Raw genomic sequence first — 12,120 nt, forward strand, 5'->3', positions numbered from 1 at the left:
TTTTTTTTTTTTTTTCTCTCGACAAAAGGCTTTCTCTGAGTTAGAACAAGAGTTTGAACAATACAAAGAAGAAATGGCAGATATCACAGAAACTGTTGAAATGGCTACCCTTGATAAAGAGATGGCTGAAGAAAAGGTGAGATTAGGTCCCCAGTTGTGTCCTGGCATTTGGAAGCATGAAAGAAAAGAAAAAAGAGAGAGAAAGAGTATCTCTATTTTCATTGAATTAAGAATGCAAGTATTTTGAAATTTATGTATGGAATAAAAACCATTATTATAATTAACCAAAAAAAGAAATTAAAAAAAAAGAAAATTAAGTAATTTAATATATCGATGATGGCAGATCCAACATCTGAAGTTCAGATTTTCATGATCGGCGGATTAAAACCCTGAAATCTACATACGAGCTTTGCCATTTTAGTTCTTGTCACATTTGCTTTTCTATTCTAACTCTAGTCTGAAGGTCTGCAGCAGGAGATTACAACGATGAAAGAAAAGGTTGAAGAACTTACAGTGGATTTGGAACTTCTAAGGGGAGAGATATCTGATAAAGGTAGGCATATTTTGTATGCATCTTATTTATAAAAGAAAAAATACTTTTTCTATAGTAGTATTATCTTGTCTTGGTTTTTATTAGAAGAAAGATTAAAATATCTAGGCCTTCTTGCATTCAAATATAGAATAAAGAGAGGTGGTTTAATTCAATTATATAAATAAGTTCATGGTCTTGATATCATAAAATACAATGTTTTTTTTTTTGTTTTTTTTTGAAAATTCTCTCCAATTACATCCACTTATGTAGCTGATCTCAAGATTATTTAGGTCAAGGTACTTTACTTGAATTAGGAAGAATCCATTTATATTCCGTACTGCCAAAACCGGAAACAGTTTAAAATTTGAAATAAAAAATGTGAATAATAATTAACTAATATAAGAATGCTCTTGGCAGGGACTTAATGGTTTGAAAATGTATACAATTGAGCTTTTGTATTACTTCAATAACATGAATGTATGTTTTTGTTTTCTTCTTTGGCTTTATTTAATTTCTTTCTTTAATATATTTTGTCTCAAACTACTTTACTGCAATATGTTATGTACAATGCTATTGTTACTTGACGGCATTTCATGAGAATTTGGTCCATTTTAAAGCTCTATAATTGATATGATGAAAATGTTGCTGCTTCAAGCTCAGAGGAAAAAATAACTATAAGTATTGAAATGTAAGCTTCAATTTATTAAACGAAGACAGATACTCTGGATGTTTCTAGTATTTCATTTATCGTGTTTTGTCGATAAAGGGGAAACAGGAAATGTCCACAGTATCTGTCTTTGTTTAATAAATTGAAGCTTACATTTCAATACTTATCGTTAAAATTGATATGAAATCATCATGATTTCATAATTACCAAAAATTCATTTTGTGTTATTCAAAAAAGTAATTTGTTTTTTTAAAAGGAGGGTTTGTAATCTATAGCTATTTTTATTTTTGTAATACCCTTTTACACTATTTCATCTGGGCCCTTCAATCATTCATTGTATATTATTTTCATCGATGTAGGAACTGAAGGTGTTGCTGCTACCTTTGAAATGAAGCAGATGGAGCAACAAAATGAAAGAATGAAAGAAGGACTTGTTAAGTAAGTTGTTGAAGACTTGTGGAGGATTAAGCTTAGTTGTTGTTGTTATTGTTTGTTTTATTTATTTATTTATATTTTTTTTGCATCAATTCTTTTCTTTTTTTTTTTTTTTAATACGAATGAAATCATAAGACCAATCTCTTTAACTGCCTGATAATATTGAAATCAATTTGTCGTAAAGTATTTCCTACTTTTGTTGTGAAGACAGAGAAGGGCGAAAGCAGAAAGTTATTTCACTCTCCCAGTCAAAATAGCCAGTAGAGCTGACAGGCCCTTCTACATTTTCAAATTATTTGTCATTTGAAAATGTGCTGTTAACACAATTATTTTTCAGACTTCGTGACATGCTGAATGCAGAAAAGCAGGACCGTCAACGGACTGAAAAGCAAAATGAAAAGTTGGAAAGTGAAGCTGGTGGTCTCCGTAAAGACAAAGAACGACTTCAAAGTCAGGTTTCCAACTTGGAGAAAGAGACTATTGACCTTAAAGAACAAGTGGATGCAGCTTTGGGAGCTGAGGAGATGGTGGAACAATTAACAGAGAAAAACCTGGAGCTGGAGGACAAGATGAGGGAGCTTATGGAAGAAAAAGATGATTTGGTCAGTTACCACTTTTTTAAAAGATTTATTTTTTCTTAATGATGTGTCATAAATTTGTTTTAAGACCGCCCCCCCCCTCCCCCCCCTCCCTCTCTCTCTCTCTCTCTCTCTCTCTCCTCTCTCTCTCTCTCTCTCTCTCTCTCCTCTCTCTCTCTTCTCTCTCTCTCCTCTCTCTCTCTCTCTCTCTCTCTCCTCTCTCTCTCTCTCTCTCTCTCTCTCTCTCTCTCTCTTGTCCTTTATATCTATACTATGGCACTATCCTTTAAGTCCTGTAATATTTTTTGTTTTCTTCACATTAATGACAGTGACTATTAGAATGTGTCACTCTTGGGAGGTGTCCTGTATGTCTCTGTCGGGTAGGGCTTTTTTGATTTGTGTCAGACTAGACTATACACACAAATAGATTGATTGATTGTACTAATAATTTCTGCTTTCTGTTCGAACTTTTCTTTTTCTTGGGTGCTATTTTCTGGATCTTGAGTATCCCAAACTGTTTCTAAAAAAAGTATTATCTGTAACAATGCGCTGTTTTTTTTTTTGTTTTTTTTTTTTCGTACTAAGGCTTTTGCAGACTATTCCCCTGCTTCTTACCCCCCCCCCCCCCCCCCAAAAAAAAAAAAAATAAATAAAAAAAAACAAAACAAAAAACAAAAAAAAAACAAAAACAAATAAATTTACAAATCACGTTTTTGTTGGGATAAGAAAAAGGGATAAATAAAAGATACTGCTATAGATTGACCATCTAGTCTACTAGACTATTTATATGTTTGTCAAAAGTAAGTTAAATGGAAACTTTTATTCTTACCATTGAAATATAATTGCACACTGTAAAAATCATATACTCATCACCCATATTTGATTACCTAAATAATGCTAATCATAATTGGTAATCATCAAACTTTGCACACAAATGAATTTTACTCACTCTATAAATTTGGATTGCAGGAGGCGTTGAATGATATGAACGAAGAACTTCAGGAAAATGCAAGAACAACTGAGTTGGAACTAAGAGAGGAAGTAGATATGAAGAACATTAAGGTGTTAGAGGTATGCATGTCATTTATATAATTAATGCTTAATATTTGTACCTATTATGATAAACAAAGCAACATTTTATTATTTTCCTACCAGCTTGATTTCTAGTCACTTTCTCATTAATGTAGAATGAGTACAAAGACAATAAAAGGAATTTAATCAAAATACACCCCCCCCCCCCCTTCCTCCGAAAAGAGATGAATTCAGAACATTGAAGTTAATTAATGATCACCTTTTTATCTTTTCTTTAAATATAGCTACAAAGAAAACTGGATGCCAACCAGGAGACATTTGCTGATTATGAGGGAACACTGAACAAGTTCAGGGATCATGTTGCAAAACTACAGGTATTTATTGCTCATTCCTCGCATGGATGTGGTAGAATTAAAAACAAATTATATTTGTATTTACCTTTTTATATAAGTCCTTGAAAAGAAAAAAAATGAAGTAAATATTTTTAAAAGATACACGAGAGAAAAAGAAACACAACAAAATTAAAATTAGAAAAAGAAGCAAACAAACAAATAAATAACGTTTATTTCATAAAAATGTCAAAATTTTATAGGAGTATTATTTTTTTTAGAAAAATGTGGTTTAAAATTTTTTTTGGGGTTGTAAATTTACATATCTCTCAGTATCAATTCAAATTTTCTTATAATTGATTATTGCTAGCATTTTTATTATTGCAAACAACATTCATTTTCCATTTACAGGAACAGTTACGCAGCAAACAACAAGAGTCAGAGACCAAAGTAGAGACACCGACTACAGAACTGATGGATTTCAAGACGAAGTTTGCTGAAACTAAAGCCTATGCTAAGGCAAATATATCCATTTTACAAATTCAAATTGCAAACTTTTCCTCTCTCTGGATTGAAATTTAAATTCATTAATTTGAAAGAAAATGTGTTTATTTTAAAAAAGAAAATTGTCTCACTTTAAAATATATATACTTTTTTGTCTTCAGTGGTATGTTTATATAAACATTTAAATAGAGCATTTCCACACTTTCACCGGTTCTCAATTAGCAGCAGGCCATTTGACGTCAAGTTGTCATTTTAAAACATTGAAATTAACCCTTTTTATAGCAGTACTCATACAATATCCATTACTGCCAGATACCACTACACATGGTCTTACTGAGGTTGTGTGTCTGATATGCTTCGCGCTAGGACACTATGAAGAGGCTAGATTTTTTTCCAATCATGATCACTGCTAATTTTTTTGGTAGAAAATAGCACATTGTTTATTCATCATTCATCATTTAAAAAAACTTTCTTCTGAAATCCAGACCATTGATATGGAGTTGAGAAAGTTGGAGGTGAAATTGGCCAATCAACATATTAAGATGCTCATGTCATTCATGCCAGATGCTTTTACAGCCCATGGAGGTATGTTCCTATGTCTCAGTTTCTTTCACATTTAATGGGGTTTAAAAAATAAAAATTCATTCAGGTCAATATTACTTTTAGGACAAATGTTGCAACTAGAAGGGTTTTATTTTTCATCTTGCTTCTATATCAAATTATCTGTTTTGATAATAACGTTTTTGTTTTTGAACTTTCTTTGAATTTCACAAAAGAGGAAGTACAGTGAACAGTCCTTAGCCATCATGCACCCAATATTTAATATTAATATTTATTTATTTCAATCCTGCATTGCCGCAGCTAAAGGCTCACCTTGACAAGAAAGGAAATCATGCTTGCTACACATAACAATTACAATCACAAATAGGCTATATAAACGTAAACAATTCACTTCATGACATTATTTGTTCAACAAAGAATTCATTAGGTGTGTTTTAATGTTCTTTTTAAATGTCATCTCAGATGAAAATGCCTTACTTCTTATTTATATCTAAGGGAAATGAATTCCTGACTTTTGGAGTGCATAAGAAATGCTCTATCAGAATATGTTATATAGCCTTTTTTTAGGGACACAAAGAAGAATTGATTACTGGATTTAAGGGATCGAGGAGGATCATAACAATATAAAAGATCAGATAGACAGGAAGTATTGTTTTCTAAAAATGTTTATAAAACTGCAAACATTATCCACACCGTTCTCCATTGCTTGAACCAGTAGGTTTACATCATGTGGCCTCCAAGATTTAAGTCTGTGAATTAGCTGCTACAGGATTGATAAAATACAGATACCAATGTCTTAAGTTTTGAACTGCCTTCACATTTATTTAGAAAGTTATGCATTCTTTGTTTGGGCAAACCTTGTATCATGTATTTTATTAATTGACAGATATTGTTGTACAAATATGTTGTACAATATGTTTTGTTTATTTTGACTTCATATATCAATATATCAAGCTAACCTCCAACTTATCAAACAGACATGAGACTATTAATAACATCCTTGATTGTTTCTAACGAGTATAATGTGTTTTAGGTGACCACGACGCTATGACTGTCCTGCTGATGATTCCAAGGGTTGTCAATAAAGCTGAGTTACTTGCGTCTCAGCTTAAAGACAAGGTATGATGATGCTTGATTTTATGTCTAATGGTACTCAGAGCTGCCAACTTACCGCAAAAAATGCGGAATTGTACGCATTTTCAGTGATTGTACGCTTGTACGCATTTCCCCCAAGATTGTACCCATTTTCAGTGTATTTGTATATATAGCTCTTCATTGGATGTTGTGTTACGCTGTTATTCATATTATTACTAGCCTATTGAGAAACTTTGGTGACCCAGTGGATATTCATATATTTTTTGACCAATTATGTTCTTCATGCTGGGAGGTAAAATTCTGAAAGGATTGGATTATAGTCTTGGGAACATCGTTGTTGCTGCAATTGAGCTTGTGCGGTGTGACTTTATGTAATTATACCTTCCTCTTACTTTCACAATGGTTAGTTTCCATCGATTTCAGGATTGTACCCATTTTTATGAAATCTCCCCCTTTTTGAGGTCCCATTGTACACATTCTCATCAGATGGGGTTGGCAGCTCTGGTACATGTCACTGATCAATTGTTTTGGAAGATTGTTTGCTCAAGTCTAGTATATTTTCAACTTATTGTGTTGACATAGATAGCTCTTTAACTTATGAACTTCCCCTTTTACATGAATTTATTCGATAGACCAGGCAGGTTTAAAAACTTTACGAATTACCTGAATATCATTGAGTCTTCGTGGTTTACTCAGCTGATTTTTATCTGCTTATAATAGCGATAAAGGCGACAACAATATACAAAATAAATTATATAATATTCCAAATCAGAAGAGAATTTAAAACTTTTGATTGTTAATTTCAGTTTGAGGTGACAGAAAAATTGGAGCGAGATCATGTGCTGAAGAGTCAGCGTGCAGAGCAATGTAGTTTTGCCCAGCATTTGATTTCACTATTGAACAGCTTGCAAGGCACCATGAGACAATATGAAAGGTATTATTTAATTAGGGTTATCTAAAGAAACTAAAGGACAAAATTACTGTTTCTTGCCTAAAATATTTATTAGCGGTGCTTCATTGAGTCCTACAGGGTTTATCAAAACAAATGTATACTCACTTTTAATTTTAGGTAATCTGGTGTTTATTATCTTATGTTTAACTTTCAACATGTAAAAGAATTTACAAACATCATTCTATTGTTTTGTCACACTCTTTTCTCAAACTGATGTCCGTCTGGTCCATGAACTGGATAATGTGAAGGGATGGAATAGCACTCATCATGAAACACTTCTTTAGTATTTATGTGCATTCATGTTCAATAGTTAATCTCAATTTAGCAATTGTTGTAGGTTTCATTGCTTAAACTTAATGTTTTTAGGTATCCTTATAAAAAGAAGTGTAGTGGTATGAGGTCTGGTGAACATTAAAGGCATTCAACAAAACTTCTCCGGCCAATCCACCTGTTTGACAAGATCTCATGGAGAAAGGATCTAACATGGTGATGGCAGTATGAGGGTGCCCTATCTTATGGAAAATAAAAATCCTTCTCTTTAAAGTGTTCATTAATGCTTGGCATGGCAGACTGTTGCAGCAAGTTCATGTAAACAGGACCAGTCATCAGCATCCAAAAAAGAAACAAACATATGCATGTTAGCTTCCAACACTATGTTAGAGTGAAAGTTAGTCAGGAATGAATGAGTGGGGCTCTAATATTGATCCATAGTCGAATGAACCCTAACAACTGTTTTGATGTTTTAAAAAAAACATTTTCAGTGCATTGGGTAGTTGCAGTGCCGAGTTGTTCACCAAAGTTGGCACCTTGCATCCAGAAATGACAGCACATGAAAAGACGGTGGATTACTTCATAGAGCTGTTGCGAAAAGATCAGGTTTGTTTGCCAGCTGAGATTTACAGCAGTTTTGCTCACAAAAAGAGTTCACAGATCAAATGGTTTTGTATCAAACCTTCTAGCTAGTAGCAAATTTAACAATAAGGGATGTTTTAAAGTTATACAGAACAAAGAAAGAGTACAGCGATATTTTGCATTTTCTCAAGAAGTTCGCAATAGGGAAGTAAAGTGATCAATCATGTATATTTCTATCACAGCCACCAGCTGGCCCTCTTTTTCTGATTTTTAAGCATTGTATTTCAATACTATTACTACAACAACTATCACTACTACTAGGACTACTACTGTCACTACTACTACTACTACTAATACTACTACTACTACTACTACTACTACTACTACTACTACTACTACTACTACTCTGCTACTACTAGTTCTACTGCTACTATTACTACTACTACTACTACTACTACTACTACTACTACTACTATTACTACTACTACTATACTACTACTACTACTACTACTACTACTACTACTACTACTACTACTACTAACTACTACTACTACTACTACTACTACTACTACTACTACTACCTACTACTACTACTACTACTACTACTACTACTACTACTACTACTACTACTACTACTACTACTACTACTTTCTACTACTACTACTACTACTACTACTACTACTACTACTACTACTACTACTATTTCTACTACTACTACTATTTCTACTACTACTACTATCTACTACTACTACTACTACTACTACTACTACTACTACTACTACTACTACTACTACTACTACTACTACTACTACTACTACTACTAACTACTACTACTACTACTACTACTACTACTACTACTACTACTACTAATGATGAAGTTGGATGATGATACTAGATAGTAATGAATATGATGAGCAGCATTTGCATAGCGCATTTCTTGGGGTAATTTAGGTCATTTACCTTAAAAGTCAATTGTGATAAAGTAGTTAAGATTGTTTTTTTTTAATCCCCACAAACAACTTATTTTCATGTATATAAAATTATTTTTAAAATCACAATCGAAACTCAACAGAATATTTTTTAATAACAAATTGATTTTAATTTGTGTTTTGTTCACAGTTGGATGAGACCGTGTCTGTTGATTTGTTAGAGAAATCCATCAGTTTCTTCCAGGTAAATCAATATATATATGTAAAATATTCAACCAATGTTTCACTGCTTTTTTTTCAGCATAACCAAATGTTTTGATTCAGTTCTGAGTTTAGTAACTGCTGCTATTTCATTATTTTACTACATTGTTATAGATATGCTTGCATTGTGACAATCACCTCTGTTATACTAAATATATCTTCCGATATGTGGGAACTCATCAAACCCTGGGTCATTCAGGATACTTTGTGCAAAATTTCGCACAATGCATCAATAGTAGCAATTGCCACCGTTGTCACCCATCCTACCATGAATAACACTCCATGTTGCTACTTTGCTTCAAGACAAGATAAGCTAACCATCTTGGCCATCCATGCCACCCAAATATTAATTTAACTCAATTTTTCATGCCACTGCCATTGCCTTTTTCTCCATTCTCCAGCAATTATACACAGTGCATCTAGCATCTGAAAGGGTTGACTGTACCCATCTGATGAGTAATGATGTCAAAATCGTTCTCAGTACCTGTGATGCCATTTCTACTGAAATAACACGACTGAAGTTTCTTCTGCTAGTAAGTTGTTTCTTCTTGATGTATTTATTCAATAAACATTTAACAATTAATTTATGATTATCTTGATGGAATCGGAAATAAAAAATATGACCATTATCATAGTTTTAAAGGTCATAATCTGTTTTATAATGTTGATGTTAGATTTTTATCCTTAAGTCAATTATTATACAGATTTTTATTTTCTGTGACATCAGCCAGGTCAAGAGCAGAGTGAATTTTCCATCTTGTTGAAAGACTTGGAGACTTGCAATAATGACACACGACGTGTGCCAGGAAGGTAATATTTCAAGATGTTTTAAGACTTAAAAAAAAATATTGAAAAATTGCTACATTAATGTTGAATTACAAAAGATACAGTTTTGACAAGTCAGATTCTCATGCACTTGAAATAAAAAAAATTGGGAGCAGACATGACAGTAATGCTGGAGAAAAATCTGAAAAGTTGTGTATGATATAATTTCAGATAAAGCAGAGAAAAATCTCAAACATTAACCTTCTTTGATTTGGGACTGAATTTTAGACTCTCCACTGCTGATTAGATTTGCTACCATTTTCTACTCTCAGACAAACTTGACGCTGAATTTTGGTACCGATATTTTGCATAAAAATTTGAATAACTTAATTTTTTTTTCATACTAGATCAAAAGACGTCTTCCCCAGGACGGATCAGCTACAGCCACACCTCTGAAATTTGGAAAAGACGTAAGTTTCTCATTTTGGAACAAATAAAAGAATACTGGTAAAACATGCTATTGCTCATTTTCAATATTGTTTTCTGTAAAATTTTGTTTTTTTTTAATAAATACATTCTATGCAAATTGATTACTGTCTAGTAACTAAACTTGAAGGCGGCTATGAAACAGTTCTTAGGGCGAAGGAAGACTTTCCAAGCTGGGTAGATGAAATGAATTTGGAGATGTAGCCATATACTACGACTATGCTAATTGATTATACACGAGTGGCGAAATTGCCTCCTGGCTTAAAGTGTTAATTTAGAGAAAAATTATAATTTAATCTATTTAATTTAGATACAAGACCTTTTGCAAGACTGTTGTGACCAAATATTCAAAGTGGCAGCAGTTCTAAAAGTGGTGGCTGCGGGGGCCACTCAAAAAGCATCTGTCATGACAGGTAAACTTTTTAGTTTCTCAAATATCACCCAAGAAATTAGTCGCAAATAATATTGTTCAGTTAAAGTGCTCAAATTTATCAATAGTGTTGAAGATTGTTTTTACTTTTAAATCTGTGGCGCATCATATAAGGTACACATTACCAAAAGGATAAAGTTGATATTTTATAACATTGCTTTATAGACTTCATATTGATTGTATTTTCAAAGAGAGAATAAAATACAAACAAAAACAAACAATCCTCGCCCCTCCCCCCCCCCCCCCCCCCTCAAAAAAAGAAAAAAGAAAAACAAACCCTAATTCAGGCAGCATTTTCGTTTCATTTTGAGATTGACATCATTTTACTTACCATAGAGTTAACATTCTGTATAATGAAAGTAAATTAAAGGTGTAAAGTGTACCTTTCATGTTGTGCATGTCACACATAATACATTTTTATTTCAGTTTTGTTATAGTTATGATTTCTTTTTATTTGGTATCCTGATGTTGTATTGCAGTGTAGCTGACAACACGCTGCTGCTTTCATATGTGTGATTCACACTGCTCATTCAACATACTTATCATTTTGTAATGTGTGTCTTTGCAGCAACTGAATGTTTTCTTTTGTTTCAACAATTTATTATATTTAATTTTATTACATTTATAAGGCAAAAGATTAGGATTGGAAACTTATTTAATGTTAGTGTAGTCTCTTTTGGGAAAATATTTAGCCAATTATGTTTGACTATTACTTATCCAACTTCACTTTTATCATAAATAGTATTTCAGTCTGTCTGTTGTTGTCTATGATCAGATAGGTGATGGTAAAGCATTCTTTAAAAAGCTTTAAAAAATCTCATGAATTTTACACAAGATGTTCAGAATTTGTTGTTAGTGAAAAAAAGTGGGAGGGGGCTAGGATATTATCATTAGATTGTTTTTCTCTGTGATCATCCAACACAAAAATATAAAAAATCGTTCAACATCACTTTCAAATAAACTTAGTTAATTATAATTCATCAGTCTGTATTAATTACCTTGAAAAATTGAACAAATCTGTCAAGTAATATCTAATTATTAAACATGCTGACTTGCAATATTTTTCAGTATTCTACGCAACGGCCTTATTTTGAAAAGGCACATCATATTTTGTTTTATGTTTGGCACATTGAATAAGTCCCAGAACACCATCTCTGTCAATAGTTTCTCTTATTTAAAAATAAACATGATTTGAATAAAACTGTCACCGTGATATTTTATGGGTGCAGTCAGGAAAGCAGAATACAGTCTCGTCTGTGCCCAAGTAATAAAATCTTGACTTTTGACACTAAATTAAATGATTAGATTTTCAAAACTACAATATTCTACTCTATGGATTGAAACGTAAAAAAACTTAACCTTTAATGTTGGGTGATCCACACACTATGCTGTGTTCTCTGGAGCTTGAACATAGTGTCTAAGTGAGTTAGTATGATATTTTTCTTCTTTATAAAAGGATGATTGTAGTAAATGGGTAATTAAGAGGTTTTGGGAGAAGCATAAGTTTTCTACTCTTTATCATTAAAATTTATTTGTGAAAAATTTGTTTCGGAGGGATGGCATGGACTATTAAAGCCAAGTTTGAAAGATTTTATTTTGATTTCCAACAAGGTGGAAAGCTCAATGAGCTGGAAAAGCTTAAGGGTAAATACCCGCTTGCTGGCTTGACCATTGATATTGACTGTCGGTGGAATCTTTTATTTCCTTTGTTT

The 12,120-nt window shown here is 32.5% G+C and overlaps 1 protein-coding gene and 1 pseudogene across 2 annotated transcripts in view; one reads left to right on the forward strand and one right to left on the reverse strand.

Annotated features, from left to right (window-relative positions):
• The window catches only part of LOC144963679 (dynactin subunit 1-like), an 87,801-nt pseudogene that overhangs the window by 58,761 nt on the left and 16,920 nt on the right, over positions 1-12,120 (reverse strand). The gene's annotated exons all lie outside the window — the stretch shown is intronic.
• The window catches only part of LOC144964171 (dynactin subunit 1-like), a 20,252-nt gene continuing 8,161 nt past the window's right edge, over positions 30-12,120 (forward strand). Inside the window, exons 1-8 of the mRNA XM_078898130.1 lie at positions 30-136; positions 457-553; positions 1,559-1,637; positions 1,972-2,236; positions 3,182-3,283; positions 3,529-3,618; positions 3,985-4,092; positions 4,563-4,662. Of these exons, the coding sequence (XP_078754256.1) occupies positions 74-136; positions 457-553; positions 1,559-1,637; positions 1,972-2,236; positions 3,182-3,283; positions 3,529-3,618; positions 3,985-4,092; positions 4,563-4,662 (904 nt within the window). The 5' untranslated portion in view covers positions 30-73. The remainder of the gene's footprint in view (positions 137-456; positions 554-1,558; positions 1,638-1,971; positions 2,237-3,181; positions 3,284-3,528; positions 3,619-3,984; positions 4,093-4,562; positions 4,663-12,120) is intronic.

This window comes from Berghia stephanieae, chromosome 2 (assembly GCF_034508935.2).
Source record: "Berghia stephanieae isolate SIO BIC M18660-M18661 chromosome 2, UCSD_Bste_1.3, whole genome shotgun sequence".
In the NCBI taxonomy this organism is placed as follows: Eukaryota; Metazoa; Mollusca; class Gastropoda; order Nudibranchia; family Aeolidiidae; genus Berghia; species Berghia stephanieae.